The sequence below is a fragment of the Gracilinanus agilis genome, chromosome 5 (genome assembly GCF_016433145.1).
Source record: "Gracilinanus agilis isolate LMUSP501 chromosome 5, AgileGrace, whole genome shotgun sequence".
In the NCBI taxonomy this organism is placed as follows: Eukaryota; Metazoa; Chordata; class Mammalia; order Didelphimorphia; family Didelphidae; genus Gracilinanus; species Gracilinanus agilis.
The window spans coordinates 208,492,407-208,514,583 of record NC_058134.1 but is presented as its reverse complement, the minus strand read 5'-3'; the positions used below and the strand labels follow the sequence as shown (position 1 = coordinate 208,514,583).

Below are 22,177 nucleotides of genomic sequence, written 5' to 3'. Positions count from 1 at the left end.
CAAAGACCAAGTCAGGAAAGAAGACATCACAGCTGAGACCATTTGAGTAGGGCAAGTCTTGCCATATAAGAGGTAAAATGGGTAGGCCACCAAAGCCCTTGAATTCACAACCAGTAATCAGGCTAAAATACAAATTGTTCTGGGAGAAGTTACATAGGGATAACTTCATGCCAAAGTACAAAGTGCTGATAAGAGATCCTGAGGAGTGCAAGCTTTGAGAAAGGACAGGGGCTCTGGGTCACCCTAACGGGGGAGAGGGGATGACTATGAGAGCAGGAGGGACAGAAGTAGAAAGGGATTCCCCCTTTTTCGGAGGCACCGATTCACAGTTTTGCATACAATTTTCAGGTATTTGCATAGGAGGGCTTTATAGGGTGTATAGGATGCCAGCTGGGGTTAGCAAGAGGGCATCTTGGGAGTGGAAAGACACTTAAGGCTCTGTGCAGTACCCTGGAATTATGGAGAATTATGGTGAGGAGGTTTTACTTCTCTAAGAATGACTGCTATGTGAAATGACTATTCTCTAAGTCCAGTTTGAGGTCAGTACGGTGTCTGTCTTCTTCACGACATCCCAGAATACCATCAGATACACTATAAGCCTAAGAGAAAATGGGTAGGCTGAGGGGGTGAATTTTCTGTCTTTGTCTCTGTCTCTCTATCTCTTTCTCTCCTTTACCCCATTCCTCCCTTAATTTTCTTGGCTAAGTTCCCACCAGGCCACCTTACCTGGGCCCGACATACTTCAAACCCAGATCTGTTCACCTGGCTTACCTCCTGGAGCTGAGCTTCCATGCTGTCTCGTGCACCCGGATGGCAGGGGATAAGGGGGTCCCATGGCCCTCCACTGTGCTGACCGTACTGGGGTAACCGGTGGGACAGGGGAAGCGGCCCAGGGCAGTGTTGTTGGCGTTGTTGATGTTGGCATTGGAACCAGAGGATGAGTAGCTGCTGGGAGTGAATGTGGAGTCCACCAGTTTCTCATGGGATGGCGACTCCGTATCACCTTGGCTGTTACCCGCCTTGTTGATATGCAGTGGGCGCTGGGTGGTGAAGGTCTGGGGAAAGGAGCTTCGACCATCGCTTTGGTAGTAGCTGACATGATTGCCAAACAGGCCACCGGCCCTCTGTAAGCAAGACAGGGTAGGAAGAAAATGTTCCCTCAGCTGTCTCCTCCCCCGCCTTCGGAGAAATAATCCTCAATCAGAATCCCAGGAACAGCAAAGTTTTGTCCCCATCAGCAGCTTCTGGGGTTGCACGTGGTAGAAGCTGAAATACTACTACATAGGAACATGACCTTATCACCTAGCACAGTGCTTGGCACATAGTCAGTGTTAAATAAATGCTTCATGGCTAAAAGATTGACTAACGTGGTCACTCAAGAGCAGGAGGAACCTACCTTTTGTGAAATAACTTATGTTGTTATCACAAAATTAAGAAGTTAGAGGGTAACTTCCCAATAATTCAAAGTTGTTTAAGGATTGAAAAAAGAGACCCTCTAAAGATGGAGAGGAGTTTCAGACCTGGATTGGAAAAGTATTTCCAGATGGTACGCCTGAATATCAATCGGGTTCTTGGTTGGACTCTGAACCAAGTGATGGGGAGTACAGGTTTTCCCTTCCAAGCTAGGTTTCAAGAGGAGGAAAACCAATAGACTCACATGGCTATGAATTACCCTGAAGAAGAATAATCCTGAAAATAAAGACTAACAATCTGTGAGGTCACATTGTTCAGATACAATCTGTCCTTCCTCAGAGAGTTAAAGAAATTCAGCCAATATTCTCTTCCAATAATCTTATCTTGGTGAAATATAACCGTCTTGAAGGCAGGCATTAACTCATTTTTGTCTTTGAATCCCTGGCACTTGGCATAGTACCTGGCACACAGTAGGTGATTTAAAATGTCTGTTGACTGATTACCCTGGTTGGATGAGTGAATGATTTATTCATAAGTTGGTTACCTTTCAGATACCAGGGTGTACCAGAACCTTGATAGGAGGGCTTTTAAAATCTGATGTATTCAAATGGTAGTGAAATTATATGAGGCCTTGCTAGTATGGTCTTCAACAGAGATCTTTTCCCCTCATTTGACTTGCTTTTGATTGAAAAGAGAAGGGAAGGAAGGGAGTTGGGGCAAGAGGACATTGTGGCACATAGTACAATGAACATGGAATCTGGAGACAAAATATCTGGGTTTGAAATCCTGCTTTGTTGCTTATTGCCTGGGTGACCATGGACAATTCACTTAAATTTTCTGGACCTAAATTTCTTAATGTGTAAAAGGAGGTATTGATTGCCCTTAGAGCTTAAAATGTATAATTGTATAAAATGTATAATGTATAATAAGGTCCCTTAGAGATTAAAATGTATAGATCTATTTGTGAGCCTATGAGACTTGGGGGAAGGAAAGAGAAAGAAGGGAGATGGGAAGATGATGATGATGAAACAATATCCTACTTAAAATGAAGAAAGGCCTCCCCTACATTCTAGCTTTTACCCATAGTTCCAGGACTGAGGTTGTTGGGAATGAGCCCTGACCCAAATATAGTCAGAGAACTCTTCTCTGCTCTAGAGAGATCCCACTTGAAAAGTCCACCTCCACATGCAGAGGAAGAAACCCATCCCCTGCCTAGGGTACATTCCTCCCAATCCAGGAGTTGATTCTTTCCTCCCCCTCCCTCCCACCACTCTAGTTGCTGATAGATGCAGAGAGTTGCCAGTATGGATTGGTGTCAGAGAGGGAGCAGAAGGTGGGCGGAAGAGATGAAGAAAAGGATGGCAAGCAGAATGACAAGATAGCAACACAGAGCTTCGTAGGCCTACACAGTTGATTGTTTTTCTCAAAAATTTTTTTTTTTTAAAAATGGTGCATTAGAGATCTGTGCTAGAGGGTCAGGCATCCACCTACCCTAAAGATGTCATCTTCAGAGGCAGCAGAAACAGCTTCCTTCATAGCCTTGTCCAACTCCTCCTCAGCTGTCAGGTCTCCAGAAATGGCCCGTCGAATCTCTGGTCCGATGTCATGCAGTGTACGAAGACCAGCCTAAAATACAGCCAAATCATGTGGGGACCCCCTTCCTCCATGTCACAGCCTCCCACATCCAGGTTACATCAAACCAGGGGTCTCCCCATTACCTGGACTCCACACTTGACCAAACCCAACCTACTGCTTCTCTGTTCAGCAGGTGATCTGTGTGTACCTGTTTGTAGAGGATTCTTTCTATTTGTATCTTTTCTTTTATCACTGATCACATTGAAAGTAGCACCTCGTACAGTGTAGGTGCTTCACTGAGATTAAATGATCTGTTCTGAACTCTAGTGCAGCTACATAGCCAGAAGACATGTGGAGGGGAGAAAGTCCTCTTTCCCCAAGTCTGTTTTAGGCTAGCTATTGACTAACAGTTTATTTTTTTTTCTAATTTTTTTTAAACCCTTGTCTTCCATCTTGGAGTCAATACTGTGTATTGGCTCCAAGGCAGAAGAGTGGTAAGGGCTAGGCACAATGTGGGTTAAGTGACTTGCCCAGGGTCACACGGCTGGGAAGTGTCTGAGGCCAGATTTGAACCCAGGACCTCCCATCTCTAGGCCTGGCTCTCAATCCACTGAGCTACCCAGCTGCCCCACCTGACAGTTTCATATAGTGTATAGTGAAGTGCCTCTTAAAAATGACATGGGCATGGCCGTTTCAACGTTGGGAGATCCCACATCCTGGGATGAGTATGGTTCCTTCTAGTACATTCAGAGGGTGAGAGTAGGTTGGCATGTCAACTTTTAGAGGATTTGTAGATTAAAGGGGAGCTTTCAGAGGTTTTAGAAACCTTTGCTGGCTCTCTTCTGTAGGGCTGACCTTCAACTCACAGTCAACAGGATCATATTTAATAAGTAAGAAGAGTGAAGATGAGGAAGAGACCAAGTCTAATGGATGTACGAATTCTTTCCTTAGGCCCAGAGGCTCTTAACTTTGGGATCCCACTTGGGATCCATGGATGGATTTCAAGAGCATGAACTGGGATGGGAGATAAAAATCTCATTTTAATTTTTATTAACCTCTATCTAAAAGTTAGCATTTCCTTCAATTGTAAAATTAAAAATAAAACAAAACAAACATTATTCAGAGAAGGAATCCATAGGCGTTTCTTCCCCAGACTGCCAAAGAAGTCCATGATACATAAAAAGCTCTAGCTTCTCACCTGAAGTGACAGTGCATTCCTTTGGGAGGGCTTGCCCACTAGCCCTTGTTCTTTGCGTTTCTTAAATTTTCGGAAATATTCTTGGATCAGGAAGGTAGCATAAAACTTCCCAACAGTCACTTCATCATCTTAGAATGTTATATAGTGCCAGGGGATGAAGAGAGGAAGCAAAGTTAGTGTAACAAGCAAAGATATTTTCCATCGATAATCCCTTAAGAATTCTCATTAAGTTCTAGAACTCCCAGATAGCTAGCCGAAAGGGACCTCAATATAAACCCCTCATTTTAAATATGATAAAATTGAAGCCCATGGAAGTTAAGTGAGTAGCCCAAGGAAACATTTTGGGACATTCAAGAAGGGAATAAAAGGAAGAGAAAAACAGGAACCTAGACCTGGCTGCCTCTTCTTTCTCTTCTGAACTTAGATTCCATTTTCTAACTGGAAAGCCTGAGTTTTCCTACCTTTAAATGGAAACTACATCTTCCAAAGTTACCAGCAGCCTTATTTCAATCAAGCAATACACATTTTGATGTACCAGTTATATATACTAGGCTCTGCGCTAGGTTCTGGGAATATAAAGACAAAAGTGAAATTATCCTTGCTCTTAAGGAATTTATATTACACTTGATTTGGGGGATGGTGGTAACACAAATAGGTGAATACTATTATATATATTTATATACACATAAATAAAATACATGTGAATATAATATAAATACATGTGCCTGCATATTGTACATGTATGTTTATATACATGTATGCAAATGTATATATACATACATATATAATATAATATAGGAAATAGCACTTGAACTGAGCCTGGAAGGAACCTAGGGATTGCATAAGGCAAAGATGGGGAAGAAGTATATTTTTGGCTTGCAGGAACAATTATGCAAAGGCTTGGAAAGGTGAGATGAATAGGGCATATCAGCTGGGACTGTGTAAAGGGGAATAATAACCATTAAGCTTGATAAGGTAGATTGGAACCATGTTGTGGAAGGTTTTAAATGTCAAAGAGGGGAGTTTTTATTTTATTCTTGGTCAATAGGGAATCCACGGAGCTTCTTGAGAAGCAGAGTGATTAGTACAGATTTATGCTTTTGGACTCCCTCTTTGGTGGCTGTGTGGAAGACAGAGAAGCAATGTGAAGGACTGAAGGCTAGAAGAATAATTGGGAGATGGTTGCAATAGTCCTGGTGGAAGATGAGACCCTGACCTAGGGTGGTGCCTGACTGAATGGAGAGAAGACAAATGTGACATTTTGTGGACAAAGACTTGTTGACTGATTAGATATGAGATGTGAGGGAGAGGGAAGAGATGAAGATGATTTTGAGGTTGCAAACCAAAACACCCAGAAGAATAGCGTCATCAGCAACAACAACAAAACGAGGAATTTAGAAACAGGGAGGGATTTGGGGGAGATGGTGGTAGTGCTGAGGAATTCGTCTTGTTTTGGACATGTCTCATCATGATGAGATGAGATGCCTATGGGATATCTAGTTTGAAATCTCTAGTTGGTGATATGGGGTTGGAATTCAGAAGAGAGACTAAGGCTGGCTGCCTTCTATGGAAAGCCATAATCGGATCCTCCCAGCTGTTAGTGCCCTTTCCATTGGAAGTTATTGTGTATTTATTTGTCTCTGGTTTGTATTATTATGTTTGTGTACTTGCTATTTCCTCTACTAGATGTAATCACCTTAAGGGAAGGGACTGTTTAATTTTTGTTTTCATATCTCCAGTGTCTAGATGTGCTTGGCACATGATAGGTTTTTGATAAATTCTTGGATAAATGAATCAAGTCCCAAGACACCCAAGATCAGATACAATGGAACTATTCTCTATTTGAGGGATGGGTTAGGCAACTGAGGACTGTTTCCTATGCAACCCCTCCCCCTTAGGCGCCTAAGAGAAAAACTCAGGCAGCCTCCCTTCCCTAGGCAAGCTCTCCTCCTCCCCCAACCCCCCTGCCCCCAAGAGACTGGGTAAAGGGATGGATTTTTCAGGCTAATCTGGTAAGGCCTGGATGATATCTCTTGCTTCCTTAATTTCCTACAAGCAAAGCTCAAAGACACTGAGGTGATGGTACCTTTGACCGGCTACAGTCTCAAGGGAACACAATTCTCACTCCCCCAGAAAAGAAGCCATTCAAAATTCTGCCCAGGTTAGTCTAGGATAAATAAAGTATTCTGGCCAAAATAATAATTGAAGGAACTTATTTTTTCGGGGTCATGCTTCCCTAGAAGATAAACAGAAGTTTGTCCAATGAGAGAGCAGTTACTTTCTGTGCTTTTATTAGAGTTCTGCTTGCTCCCTCAGCCTAGCATCCTGGTATTAAGGAAACTTGCTTGGTTTGCTCCACAGAGGTGCATCATTTTGGTCTTTTTTGAGAAAGTCCTTCATAGAAGATCTGGAGACATTTCCCCTCCCTTATGATTTCCCATGTCTATTGGATTCAAGACCAACCATTTAAACACTTTCTTCTTGGGGCTCCAGGAACACCACAGAAAAATGGGTACCTAGGAAGAAAATCTACTGCAGCCTAGGCAGGGAGAAGGTGGGGGCCTTCAGGAGAGAACTCACCACCTGCTGGGGGAACTACTTGGTCTAGTAGCTTCATGCTTGTTCGTTTCCAGATCTTCTTGATAATTGCTCTCAATTCTTCATTGGCTTGTTCCAGATTTCCTGAAAGAAGAAAGATCAATAAAACATTGTTGGACATAGGGGAGGACCAGCCTAAATCAGAGGGCTAACCCATGGAATGGTGGCCATTGGTTTGCATTGAAAATACCTCTAGTAGCATTCTAACATGTCACACACACACATCTCTTTCTTTTCCTTTCTCTTCTCTTTGTTCCTGCAATTTTATCCACCAATACACACAGACACAAACACACACAACCACTACTACCACTGCTACCACTACTACCACCACCACTATTACTACTACTACTACTACTACTACTACTACTACTACTACTACTACTACTACTACTACTACTACTACTACTACTACTACTTTTCCTTTAAGAGGTATAATATTAAATTTTAGAGGGGGGAAAACACTGATCTTAGAGGCAGAAGACCAAGTTTGAATCATAGCTTCAACACCTAGCTCTGTGATTCTAAGTCATTTTCCCTGTCTATTCCCATTTAAGATGTGGAGATATTACTAAGTATCTATCTCATATGAATTTTTTAAAGAAATAATTTGTAAACTTTAAAGTCCTATTTGAATTATATTTACTTCATCATCTTTTTTTCTTAACCCACGCCCCCAACCTCAAGGATAACTCAATGATATGATTCATTAGCTCTGTGGGTTGCACTTATGAGTAAAGAGATTGCTGTCTGCTTCCCTAGATGGTAAGAGCCATAGGTAGTTTTGACAATGGTTATCCATACTCCTAGGGAGATATATTCTGTGATCCAGTGACTGATCTCTTTCCTGTTCCTTGTACCAGATACTCTGTCTCCTGATTCAGGACATTTTCACTGGATGCCCCTCATGCCTGGAATGCTTTTCCTCCTCATCTCCAAGCCTACGCTCCCAGTTAAAACCCCACCTTCTATAAAAAACCTTTCTGGATTCTCCTTCATGCTAGTTTTTTCACTGTTAATTATTTCCATTTTACCCTACATATAGATTATTTGTATGTAGTTGTTTACATGTTGTCTCCACCAGTAGATTACGAGCTCTTGAGAGCAGGGACTGTCTTTTGTCTCTTCTTTTTGTGCCTGACATATAGTAGGCACTTAAAGTATGTGAATTGGCTCTGGTGAAGAATCCAACTAGGAGAGCAATAAATGGTATTCATTGTACTCACTGTCAAAACCAAAATGGAAGGGGCTAATTTTTTAGGACCATGTTTCCCTAGAAGGTAAACTAGAGTTTGTTCAATTTGTTATGGGAGAAATGCTGTGGATTCTTCTTAGATCCCAGCAGACCATTAGTACTCATTTTCTGCAAACTAAGAGTAGATGTTTTTATACCTAAAAAACCCAAAGAGCTTCTCTGTGGAAAGATGACATTATCTAATAATGGTAGTAATAATTTGTATTATTACCTCCATAGTACAGCCATTTAAACCAACCCTGGGATATAGTTTGTGAAAGTTCATTATCCCAATATGACAAATGAGAAAACTGAAGCTCAGAGATGTTGAGAGACTTATACAAAGTCATATAGTCAATTAAGAATTTTTAATATATAATGTGTTATGTTCTGGTGATAAAAAGACAAAAATTAAGCAGTCACTACCCTCACAGAGTTTATATCCCATCAAGTGAGGAAACATATATAGGGGGCAGAGTTAAGATGGCAGAGAGAGAGGATGTATTTTTACCCATCTCACTTAGCACCCCTCTTTGCTACACCCTACAAAATATGCCAGACCAAATTCTGATTGGGAAAACTAAGAAAATGTTATTCAGTTATTTTCTAGCTTAGGGTAGTTTAGGAAATCAGACAGAGAGGTAATTGGACACTGGGGTAGCCACAGGGAACATTCCCAGGCACAGTAAAGGGGCTGAGATGGCTGGGGAAGAAAGAGATACTAAGGGACCTCTAAATGGTGCTGGTAGCAGGAATGAATGCCATATGGCAACTCTGGTGCCCATTTTCCAGATGCAGGTCACTATTCCAGGGAGAAGAGGAATGGTCTCAAACAAGCCAGGCTCTCATTCAGTATGGAGTAAGGAATAAGTTTCAGAAACTTAGCTCTAAGTCCAAGAGCAAAACAACAGCTCAATTCTAACCTTTTAGGTCCCTCCATAAATCTGTAGTGGAATGAACTTCCCATTTGGCTAATAGTGACTGAGTCCTATAGTAATCTATCAAAATATAACAATATCCAATCCAACATTTCCAAATATGGGGTCAAAATTTTATAGATCTCAGAATAGGAAGTCAATGAACAGACCTTTCTTTGGATCACACCACTTTGGAAGCTCCAAAAAACTTGCAGATCCCCAGACTGATTTGTAAAAGCAGCAGAAGGACATAAAAAGATAGAAACTCAGGCCAGATATCTTCTCCAAAAATGAACAGAGCCCAATACTAACATAATGTCCATTGTCAAAAAACAGACTGGAGGAATGAGCAAACAAAGAACCTGACCATAAAAATCTACTATGGTGACAAAAAAGCTTGATACAAACATAGAAAAAGACAATGTCTTGAAAACATCTAAAGCAAAGCCTCAAAGAAAAATGCAGATGGGATACAAGCCCGACAAGGATTCCTATAAGAGTTAAAGAATTTTAAAAAAGCAAAAAAAAAAAAATTAAAATTATAAATAAGTTGAAGGAAAAAAGATACCTAAGAAAATTATAAAAAGAGGATTAACAGATTGATAAAAATAATACATAGCTTACTGAAGAAAATTAAAATTGGCCAAATGGAAGCTAATGATTTCAGAAGGCATCAAGAAATAATATAATAAAGACAAAGGACTAAAAAAATAGAAGAAATGTGAAATAACTCATAGGAAAAATAAATGACTTAGAAAACAGGCCAAAGAGAGAAAATTTAAGGACTACTGGACTACCTGAAAGCCACGAACAAAAAAAGAGTCTAGATATGTATATTTCAAGATATCTCAAAAGAAAATTGCCCAGATCTCTTAGAACCAGAGGGAAAAATTGAAATTGAAAGAATCCACTAGATACATCTTGAAAGAAATCCCCAAATAAAAATTTCCAGGAATATTATTGCTGAATTCGGAGTTCTCAGATCAAGAAGAAAATACAGCAAGTAGGCAGAAAGAAATAATTCAAGTACCATGTACCCACAATCAGGATCATACAAAATTTAGCAGTCGCTACTATAAAGGAATGGAAATCATGGAGTGTGATATTACAGAGGGCAAAGAATCTAGGATTAAAGTCAAGAATAACCTATTCAGGAAAACTGAGTATAATCCTACAAGGGAAAATGGATATTTAATAAAACAGAGGCCTGTCTAGCATTCCTGATCAAAAAGATCACAAGCTAAACAGAAAATCTGACATTTAAACATAGGTCTCAAGAGAAGCATAAAAAGTTAATGTGAATGAGAAATTATAAGACACTCAACAAGGTCATACAGTTTATAGTATATGTGCAAATGAGCACAGATTTGTATGGATTAATACAAAGTGAAATGAGTAGATACCAGGAGAATAAGTTATAGAGGATAATGGCAATTTAAAAACCTGGGATTCTACCTGTCAAGATACACAAACTACGTGAATACAATTATAAAATGTTCATGCAAATAAAGACAAATATAAAGAAAGAAATACTAACTGCTCATGGGTAGCCTGAATCAATGTAGTAAAAATGGAAATACTATCTAAATGAATTTACTTATTTAGTGCCATACTAATCAGATTACTAAAGAATTACTTTATAGAGCTAGGAAAAATAAAAAAATTCATCTGGAGAAATAAAAAGTCAGTAATATTAAGGGAATCAACAAAAAAATAAGGGGGCTTGGCAATATCAGATCTCAAACTATGCTATAAAGCTGTTAACTACCAAAACAATTTGTTCTGGGTAAGAAATAGAAAAGTTGGTCAATGGAACAGATTAGGTACACAATATACAGAAGTAAATGGACATAGTAAACTATCGTAAAGATTCCAGCTATTGGGATAAAAACTCACTACTTGACAAAAACTGCAGGAAGAACTGGAAAGCATTTTGGCAGAAATTGAGTAGAGACCAACATCTCACACTATATACCAAGATAAACTCAAAATGGGTACATGATTTAGACACACAGGGTGATATTATAAGCAAATTAGTGAGGCATGGAAGAAATTTCCTATCAGATCTATGAACAGAGAAGAGTTTATGACCAAACAAGAGAGGGAAGGTTTACAGGAGATAATATGGATAATATAAATTATGTGAATTAAGAAGTATTTTTATAACTAATAATAAGCCAAAATTAGGTGGGAGGAAGCAGGAATATGGGAAAAAATCTTTGAAGCAAGTTTTTTGATAAAGACCTCATTTAGGAAACTCAACCAACTACAAGAAAAGGAGTCATTTTCCAGTTGATAAATGGTCAAAGGATATGAAAAGGTAGTTTTCAGAGGAAAAAAAATCAAAGCTATCAGTAGCCATATGAAAAATATCCTAAATTACCAATAATTAGAGAAATGAAAATGAATATAACTGATAACTTTATACCCATCAGATTTTTTAAGATGATAAAAAAAGCAAATGACAAATACTGGATAAGGTATGGGAAAATAAGAAGACTAATGTAGTGTTGATGGAGATGTGAATTTGGCCAACCATTCTGGAAAACAGTTTGGAACTATACACACAAAGCTTTTAAATGGTGCATACCTTTTGACACAGTGATGCTACTATTAGGTCTGCAACCCAAAAAGATTAAAGAGGAAAAGGATTAATAAGTACAAAAATATTTATAGCAAATGTTTTTGTTGTGCAAAGAATTGGAATCTGAGGGGATGCCTATCATTTGAAGAATGGATCAATAATGGGATATAAATGCAATGGAATATTATTATGCTGTAAGTAATGATGAAGAGGATAATTTCAGAAAAACTGAGGAAGACTTGCATAAACTGATACAAAGTGAAGTGAGTAAAAGCAGGAGAACAATTTATCAGGTAACAGCAATATTGTGAAGATAATCAGCTCTGAAAGATTTAGTAACTTGATCAACAGTGATGAACCACAGTTTCCAAAAGACTCATGATGCTCTCCAGAGAACTGATGGGCTCAGACAGAAACATCCTTTCTATTTCTTTATTTCTTTTTTTCCCCTTGGAACATGGGTAATGTAGAAATTTGTTTTGAATGACTATATTTATTTTTCTTGCCTTATAACAAGGTGGGACAGGTAAGGGAAAGGTAGAGAACTTGGAACTGAAAAAGGAAATGTATGTGACTCAAAACTCTTCTGTAGTGGGCTTTTCCTGGTCCCTTCATCTGCTTGAATTACTCTTCCTTTTATATTACTTTCATACAACTTTCTATATATCTTGTATATACCTATTTACATGTTTCTCCCATTAGTACGCATACTTTTTGATAGCAGAGCCTGGGTTTTCGTGTTTTTTTTGTTTGGTCTTTCTTCGTAACCTCATTGCTTAGCATGGCACCTGAAACATAGTATGTTCTTTTTTTCCCCACATAGTACTCTCTTAATAACTACTTTTGGACTAACTCATTAGATATAGACATAGATGGCTTGTTTTTCCGTTTCAGAGCTGGAAGGGATAGCTAACACATTGAATGACAGAGTCAGGATTAAAAAAGGATCTTGACAGGGTGCAGAATTGGGATTAATTTAATAAAAAATAAAAAAAGATGAATGTAAAGTCTTATGTTGTCTTTCAATATTTTCAGTTGTGATCAACTCTTTGTGACCCTAGTTGGGGTTTTCTTGGCAAAGATACAGGAGTGGTTTGCTAGTTCCTCCCCCAATTTATTTTATAGATGAGGAAACAAAGGCAAATATGGCATAGGGTCATAGAGGAAGTTAATGTCTGAGGCCATATTTGAATTCATGAAGATGAATTTTCCTGACTCCAGGCCTGGTGCTCTACTGTGTCTCCCAGCTGCCCATAAGCTTAGGTTAAAAAAATTGACTTTACAAATCCAAGTTGTAAAAACCTTATGGTTGTTTTAATTTGTATTTCTCTAATTAAGAGTGATTTAGAACATTTTTTCATATTATTGATAGCTTTCATTTCTCCAACTGAAAATTGTTTATTTATATCTTTTGACCATTTGTCAATTGAGGAATGATTTGTATCCTTGTAAATTTGACTTTGTTCTCTATATATTTGAGAAATGAGACCTTTATAAGAGATATTTGTTAAAAAGTTCCTCCTCCCCACTTTGTTGTTTTTCTTCTAATCTTGGTTACATTGGTTTTGTTTGTATAAACCCTTTTTAATTTAATATAGTCTAAATTACTTATTTTACATCTTGTAATGTTCTCTCTCTCTTATTTGGTCATAAATTCTTTCCTTCTCCATAGATCTGTCAGATGTTCCCCTAATTTCCTTATAGTATTACCCTTTATATCTAAATCACATACTCATTTTGACCTTGTCTTAGGTGTGAGATATTGGTCTAATCCTAGTTTCTGTGACATTATTTTCCAGTTTTCCCAGCAATTTTTGTCAAGTAGTGAGTTCTTATACCAAAAACTGGGATCTTTGGGTTTATCAAACACTAGATTACTAAGGTCATTTACCCTTAATTTATTCCATTGATACATCTTTCTATTTCTTAGCCAGTACCAGATTTGTTTAGATGATTACTGCTGTATAGTACAATTTGAGGTACTTGTAGACCACCTTTCTTCACATTTTTTTTCATTAATTCTCTTGATATTCTTGAGCTTTTGTTCTTCCAGATGAATTTTGTTATAATTTGTTATTTTAAAATAGTTTTTGGTAGTTTGATTGGTATGACATTGAATAAGTAAATTAATTCATAGGGAATTATCATTTTTATCATAATAGTTCATGAGCAATTAATGTTTTTCCAATTGTTTAGATTTAACTTTATTTGTGTGAAAAATGTTTTGTAAATGTGCTCATATAATTCCTGTGTTTGTCTTGGCAAATAGATTCCCAAGTATTTTATATTGTCTAGATCATTTTAAATGGAATTTCTCTTTCTATCTCTTGCTGCTAGACTGTATTGGTAACATATAAAAATGCTAATGATTTATGTGAGTTTTATTTTGTATTCTGCAACTTTGCTAAAATTATTAAATTATTTCAATTAGCTTTTGAGTTGATTTTCTAGGATTCTCTAAGTATACCATCACATCATCCACAAAGAGTGATAATTTAGTTTCCTCATTGCCTCCTTTAACTCCTTTGATTTTTCTTCTCTTATTGTAAAAGCTAGCTGTTCTAGTACAATATTAAATAATAGTGGTGATAAAGGGCATCCTTACTTTACCCTGACCTTATTGGGAAGGCTTCTAACTTATCCCCATTGCAGATGATACTTACTGATGATTTTAGATAGATACTACTTATTATTTTAAGTAAATATCCATTTATTACTAGTGTTTTTTAAAATTAAATTTATTTTTTATTAAATTAATCAAATTATTTATTAAAATTATAAAGTATTAAAGATTATTATTAAAAATAAATAAATGAATGAAATTAAAATGAAATTAATGAAATTTAATTTTTAAAATTAAAACCCTTATCTTCCATCTTGGAATCAATACTAAGTATTGGTTCCAAGGTAGAAGAGCAGTAAGGGCTAGGCAATGAGGATTAATATTCTAGTGTTTTTAATAGTAATGAGTGTTGCGTTTTGCTGAAGGTTTTTTCTGCATGTATTCAGATAATCATGTGATTTCTTTTAGTTTGGTGATTGATATGGTCAAGTATAATGATAGTTTTCCTAATATTAAGTCAGCCTTGCGTTCTTAATATAAATCCCACCTTGTCATAGTGAATAACCCTTGTGATATATTGTTGTAGTCTCCTTGCTCGTATTTTATTTCATATTTTTGCATTGAGATTCATTAAGGAAATTGGTCTGTAATTTTTTTCTCTGTTTTTGAATCAGAGTTTCATGAATTTGCTATTATAGGGCCTTCTGGACTAAAGGGTATGGTTATTTCAATAATAATATCCTATTCTGTTCTTTGGATCCAACTGGTCCAAACTGTCCTCTAGGACCTAAAATAGTATTAATTTGAGAACCTAAAGATCCCCAGGCACAAAATAAATAGTCAGGAATGCCACGTAGGCCCACACAAAGTTCATCTTATATGGTAAGAGATCTTTATTTGTAGCAGTTTCTCATATAGCATGGCTTAATACTGCTTCAACCCAGGGCCTCCACTTTGTCCCCTCATTTGCTGAAGCTTTCTAGCAGATGGTCTTGGTAGAAGATATATTTAATGACCAAAAACCAAAACAAAATCAAAACCTTAGCTCATCTCCATTTCTATCTTGATGCAAACAATTCATCCTAGTGGCCAATGCAGACAACATTTCCATCTTCTGATTGGTCACACTACCCTTCTCTCTGCTCCAGCCCTGTGGAAACTTCTCTTGCAAGCTGACTGATGTCAATCTGGGAGAAGGAACTACTCATGAAGTCACATCTGAAGTATGGACAGGCCACTGCAAAAGGGTATGACGTCTGATTATTGGTCAGTATAACTATACAAACTTAGAATACCTTTAGACTACCTACCAACTCAATAAAGACTTTCCTTGGGGTACCTTTTCCGAGTTTGAGTGCCCAGAGGGCAAATTCAAGCTATTGGTGAGCCCTGCTGATTACTGGAGAGAGTTGAGGGAGAAAGTGCTTGCTGGGCAAAGGGGGATGGGGCATGCAAAAAATGTTCTCAGGAACTGGGAAGAGGAGGAATGGAGCAACTCCCAGAATGCCAGCTATGCACAAGTGCCATGTCTTTGCCAGTGCTGCCACTGAACATGAGATTTCAGTATATTTAAGTTTGCTAACAACTCTCCTTCATTCCAATCAAGTGGATGTCCTTTCATTAAAACCCAAATCTGGGGACAGCTAGGTGACTCAGTGGATATAGAGCCAGGACTAGAGATGGGAGGTCCTGGGTTCAAATCTGACCTCAGACACTTTTTAACAGTGTGAACTTGTTCAAGCCACTTAACTCCCATTGCTTAGCCCTTATTGCTTTCCTGCCTTGGAAGTGATATTTAGTATTGATTCTAAAACAGAAAGTAAGAGTTGAAGAAAAACAAAAAAACCGTAAATATGAATATATGATGGATATATCACCCCAACAGGTCCTCTTGTAGACTATAAACTTTCCAAGCACATTTCAGCCAGAGCTATTAGAGCAAATTGATGGGCACTGGTGGGAAGCCTACCTTTAGGCCTAACTGTTCTCCAAATAGCCATGATGTCCACACCTAAGGAAGAATTGGTCTCAGCTGGGCTACTGCAATTTCACTTGCTGTTTAAGTTGTCCTTAGTGAGGACAATGAGGTAGTGATCTGTCTCTGCTGTGAAAGGACAGAGACTAGGCATTGTGCAAGATCTTAAACAACCAATGACTTTTGGGAATGCAATTATGACATGACATGAGCCAGTATGTCTGTCAGTTAATCATTTAATCAGAATTAATTTAGCATTTAATATGTGTCAGGCGCTGAGCTAGGTGCTAGGGATACAAGTACAAAAAAAACTAGATGATTTTTTCCTCTCAAAGGGCTTATGTCCTGACATCTATGTTCAGTCTAAGAACAATAGGCTTGTTGCAAAATCTGCCATTTCCCTTCTGCCTCTGGAAATGGGTAAAATTTGAAATCACGATGTACTTGTCTTTATCCCATGGAATATTTTTGTCATCTTGGTGCCAATAGACTCCATTTCCACTTCTTAAAGATCTTACAGATTCCTTTGAGTTTTTTTATTCTCTACTTGGCAAAATAGTCTTTTTGTTCCTCAACTTTGGGATCATAGCATTTGGGAGATTCTGTGGCATGAACTCAGCCTAATTTTTTTTAGTATATATTCTGTTAATATCATCCTTCCAACTTGAATTCTGTCTCCTTAGCCCCAGTCAAGGATAGAACTTTCTTTACTCTACCCCTTGTCCTACTCTGAGGATTGCCTAATTTTCCATGCACAGGTGATATCTTTTCTTTTCTTGGGAGGGATTCTTGAACTTCTTTCTAGCTTCTCTTAAGTTTCGGGACTAAGTTCTGGGTGCTGATTTTCCCTATTCTTCTGTTCTGTCTGGTTTAGTCCTGTACACCATACTTATGAAGTGTACTCAGTTTCGTTTCTAGTTTTCTTAAATTTGGTTTACCCTGTCTGACTCTCAGTGACATCTTTGATTCATCATCAGCTTTCAGGTAGCTTCATCCAGCCTCTCTTCAACCACTTCCTTCCTTCCTGCCACATATTAATTAGGCTTCAATATTTGGATGAAGTTGGTTTAGATACTCTCTAAGTTCCCTTCCAGATTTAAAAAAAAACAGAAGTTTTGTTGACACAGGAACACACAATGCTAAGAAGCAGGAAAGAACCTAAGAGATCTTTTGTCTAACCACTTCATTTTTAAAAAAAAATTTTTTTTTAAACCCTTAACTTCGGTGTATTGTCTCATAGGTGGAAGAGTGGTAAGGGTGGGCAATGGGGGTCAAGTGACTTGCCCAGGGTCACACAGCTGGGAAGTGTCTGAGGCCGGATTTGAACCTAGGACCTCCTGTCTCTAGGCCTGACTCTCAATCCACTGAGCTACCCAGCTGCCCCTATAACCACTTCATTTTAAAGGTGATAAAACTATGGTTCAGAGAAGTTAAGAAATTGCCCATTGTCTAAGAGCCTGTTAGTGCCGTAACAGAACTAGAACTGAGATCTCCTGGTTCCTTGTCTATTCCTCTTTCTCCAAGCCATGCAGCTACCTTGTCACCAGTGGTTGTGGATAAGCTATTTTTTAACTAGGCAAATTGCAAATTCTTCAACTGGCTAGATCTCTTATTTTCTTAAACACGCGTTATATGATGTCTGGCACATATCAAGTCATCACCAAATGTTTACTGCTGACAATAACAGTATGGGGGATGTTACAATTTCTCCCAAGTCATTTACTTACCTTGAACTCCTGGCTAATCCCTTTTACCAAAGGGCCTTTTGTTTTCTAGAATAATTTAGCACTGGCTATTGCATGTATGTGCTTGTGGAATGAGGTCAACCCACTTTCACCTGTACCTGTTTTAAGATCATTTTAGGACATACCACTTCATATTAACTCATCTAGGCCCTCCCCTACAGTATACCAGAAATAATTCTGGGTTTTGCTGTAAAGTCTAGAGCCTGAAAACAACCAGTCTGTCACGCCAGGGGGTTGGGGAAGTCCCCGAACACTCAGAAAATAATGTTCTATGAGACTTGGGATCAGAATTTTAAAAAGATATTGAATATTAGCTAAATAATTGCAACAGCTTTGCAAAGAATGGAAAGGAGGGGGCAGCTGGGTGGCTCAGTGGATTGAGAGCCAGGCCTAGAGACAGGAGGTCCTGGGTTCAAATCTGCCTTAGACACTTTCTAGCTATGTGATCTTGGGCAAGTCACTTAACTCCCATTGCCTACCCCTTACCACTCTTCTGCCTTGGAGCCAATACAAAGTATCAATTCTAAGAGAGAAAATAAGGTTTAAAAAAAAGAATGGAAAGGAAATAGTTTACAAATCAGTAAATTTCTTTTTAGGTTCAGTTGATAAATCTGTTTATGGCTGTGGTTTATGGTTTACTTCTGAATTCTAGGGAGAGATCTATAAGCTTACACTCAGAGTACTCACCTAATTACAATGTATTGATACAAAAACAAAGGCTACATGGAGCAGACATCCTTCTGTAAATCTGGATGCCAGATTCATCCTGCCCCTAGCATACTTTTGTTGCTCATGTCCAACTAAGAGTGTGGTGGGGCATTGGAAGGTATATATTCCATACTCTAGAATAAGTAAGGTATTCAAAGTGCAATTTTAAAATGCATTTGTCCAGAGTAAGAAAGCCTTAAGAAAGCCTATACCAAGATATCAAAATGGCTAAATGAGTTAAATATAAAGAGGGAAATTATAAGTAAATTGGGTCAATATGGAATAGTATACCTGTCAGATCTACGGGAAAGGGAAGAATTTAAGACCAAGCAAGAGATAGAGAACATTACAAGATATAAAATGAATAATTTTGATTATATTAAATTAAAAGTTTTTATATAAGCAAAATCAATGTAACCAAAATTAGAAAGGAAGCCACAAACCGGGAAAAAATTTTATAACAAAAATCTCTGACAAAGGTCCAATTTTTCAAATTTATAAGGAATTAATTAAAATGTACAAGAAATCAAGCCACTCCCCAATTGACAAATGGTCAAGGGACATGAATAGATAGTTTTCAGATGAAGAAATCAAAACTATCAATAAGCACATGAAAAAGTATTCTAAATCCCTCCTGATTAGAGAAATGCAAATCAAAACAATTTTGAGGTACCACTTCACACCTAGAAGATTGGCCAATATGACGGTAAAGGAAAATAATAATGTTGGAGGGATGTGGCAAAATTGGGACACTAATACATTGCTGGTGGAGTTGTGAATTGATCCAAACATTCTGGAAGGGAATTTGGGTCTATGCCCAAAGTGCTTTAAAAGAATGCCTGCCCTTTGATCCAGTTACACCACTACTAGGTTTATACCCTAAAGAGATAATAAAAAAGGGTTCTACAAAAATATTCACAGTCGTGCTCTTTGTGGTAGCAAAAAATTGGAAAATGAGGGGGTGTCCCTTGATTAGGGGTTGGCTGAACAAATTGTGGTATATGATGGTGATGGAATATTATTGTGCTATAAGGAATGATGAACTGCTTGATTTCTATATGAATTGGAAAGACCTCCATGAATTGATGCAGAGTGAAATGAGCAGAATCAGGATCACATTGTACACAGAAACTGAAACATTGTGGAACGATCAAATGTAATCAACTTTGCTACTAATAGCAATGCAATAATTCAGGACAATTCTAGGGACTTATGAGAAAGAACGCTATTCACATTGAGCTAAAGAACTGTGAGAGTAGAAATGCAGAAGAAAAACATATGATTTATCTCTTGTTTATATGGGTATATGATTTGGGGTTTTGGCTTTAAAAGATTACTCTGTTATAAAAATGAATAATATGGAAATAGGCATCAAGTAATAAAACATGTATAACCCAGTGCCATTGCTTGTCAGCTCCAGGAGTGGGGAGGGAAGAGGGAAGGGAGAGAAAATGAATCAGGTAACCACAGAAAAATATTAAAAAAAAAAGAAATTCTCTGGGAGAAGGGGATCAAGTGTGACAAGACTGGTTTACCTTCTGTTTTAATCCTCAAGGCTGTCCTGACCAGGGCAAACAAGGTGGCATTGAACATAACAGTCCCATCACTGTTCAGAGGCATATTCATGGATACCAGACGCTGTGGAGAAAAGAAAGGAAAGACTCAGCCTTTGACCCTTTTATCCTCCCTTTGCCTCGTAGGTTTCTGGGATTCTTTCCATGTTTGAAATAAAGGACTCCATGAGTTAAAACAGAATTCTTATGGGGCCCCACAGTTCTGGTGCATTATGGAGTTTATTTAGTATTTTATAAGCTCCTTGAAAGCAGAAGATGTTGCCCTTTTTCATCTTTCTATCTTGAGGACACAGCTTAGCACTGGGCATACAGTAGGTGCTTCATACATGTTTGTAGGATCTCATGGAATTGAATTGGTATACCAATGTAGTCTTTTGTGCGTGCCCAACTTGGCATCGTCTAAGAGAGCATAATCTCTGGATTATGCTATATTTTCTTTATCCTCCAATAGTGCTCTTCTCCCTGGCCATTACTCAGTTAATGAGAAACTCCAGTTAATGAGCACATTAAACCAAAGGGTAGGAATGGGGAAAGGAAGAGGAAAAGAAACTCAATGAATCTCTAGCTTCTCTAGAAGCTGTACCACTGGTCATGGTGCTGCCACTGTTTATAGCCCCCATTTGAGCAGAGGATGTAGGGAATAGAAACCAAAACTCTGGGCAGAAACTCAAAACTGTTCCCAAGTCTGTGTAGCTTGGAAGAACGGGTGACATTCAGAGGGACAGAATAATACTGTGTAAGCTTGTATTGAGGCAAGAAGATGGACGCAATGACCTATCCTTGCTTCTTTTAGCTTCAGGATCACATGACTATGGTTGGACATTTAACGTCACTGGTTATGAGATAGGAGAAAGAACCAAATCAGGAGATGTTACTCACAGATTATATGTCCCCAGGAGTCATCTAAAAGAGTGAAGGTATTTCATTCTGGGGAATATGCCAGGACTCTCAAATGAAGTCTTTGGGACAAAGGAAAGAGAGCCCTGCTCTCATCAGAGTACCTTTCCCTCTTTGGTCTCAAATTGGCCGTCTGGGTAAAATTAGGGGAATGTGGGATGTTATCCTCATTCATTCTATCTTTCTACTTTCCCAAGATGAGTCATAGATAGAGTTAGAAGGGATACCAATAGATCATTTGGCCCAATTCTCCAATTTTGGCACATACATTTTATAAATCACATAATTAAGACCCAGAAATATTAAATGAATCTCCAAAAGCTATAATGGCTAGGAAATATCTTGTCTCCCTCCATTTCGCTCTTCTTCTTACATTCCCTGATTATGTTTTCCTTTATACATCTATAGGTGTGAGCATTCTTCCTCCCTTCTCTTACCCCAAACATACTTACTTTGCATGCTACTCGATGAGGACATAGCTTTCCAAACCCAAGCGGGGGTTGGATCCTCCGGAGTAAGGTCACCACATCCAGGTGTTTGATACGACCCCTGGAAGAAGAAGAAAAGGAAACATTCAGGATGGACCAGTCTCCAGTTCAACTCACCCTTCCCTCAACTCCCAACCTTTTTTTTTTTCTTTGTTAAAAATAATCCTTATTTTTCTGTCCTAGTAACAACTCTAAGACAGAAGGGCAAGGGTTAGGCAAACAGAGTTAAGTGACTTGCCCAGGGTCACATGGCTAGGGAATATCCGAAGCCAGATTTGAATCCAGGCCCTTCTGACTTCTGCCATAGTATTCTATCCACTGTGCTACCTAGCTGTCCCTAATCAATTTCTTTCTAAAACTATTTCAGGTTTTGGGGTTTGTTCTCATGAATAGTGGTCTTCAGAGGTAGGGGATTGCTGGCTGTTCCTAGCTCTGTACTAAAACCTTTCCAGTTTGGAAGACCTGCCAGAGATGATGCTCTACTGGCATGGCTTTTAGGAGTGTCAAGTCACCTTAATTTATTGGCAAGGAATCAGGGGAGGATTTTTTATAGATACTAAGGCATAAAGTGGTATGTTAATGTGAACTTTTATTAATTATTGTTATCTTGAGATCCTTCTTAACATGACTGGTTACTTAGCTTTCCTTCCTTCCTTCCTTCCTTCCTTCCTTCCTTCCTTCCTTCCTTCCTTCCTTCCTTCCTTCCTT

At 38.3% G+C, this 22,177-nt stretch overlaps 1 protein-coding gene across 1 annotated transcript in view; it reads right to left on the bottom strand.

Annotated features, from left to right (window-relative positions):
- Window positions 1-22,177, bottom strand: part of CACNA1C (calcium voltage-gated channel subunit alpha1 C) — a 1,013,247-nt gene that overhangs the window by 14,946 nt on the left and 976,124 nt on the right. Inside the window, exons 35-40 of the mRNA XM_044679095.1 lie at window positions 21,434-21,530; window positions 20,046-20,148; window positions 6,767-6,868; window positions 4,187-4,314; window positions 2,905-3,039; window positions 772-1,124 (exon numbers count right to left, since the gene is read on the bottom strand). Of these exons, the coding sequence (XP_044535030.1) occupies window positions 772-1,124; window positions 2,905-3,039; window positions 4,187-4,314; window positions 6,767-6,868; window positions 20,046-20,148; window positions 21,434-21,530 (918 nt within the window). The remainder of the gene's footprint in view (window positions 1-771; window positions 1,125-2,904; window positions 3,040-4,186; window positions 4,315-6,766; window positions 6,869-20,045; window positions 20,149-21,433; window positions 21,531-22,177) is intronic.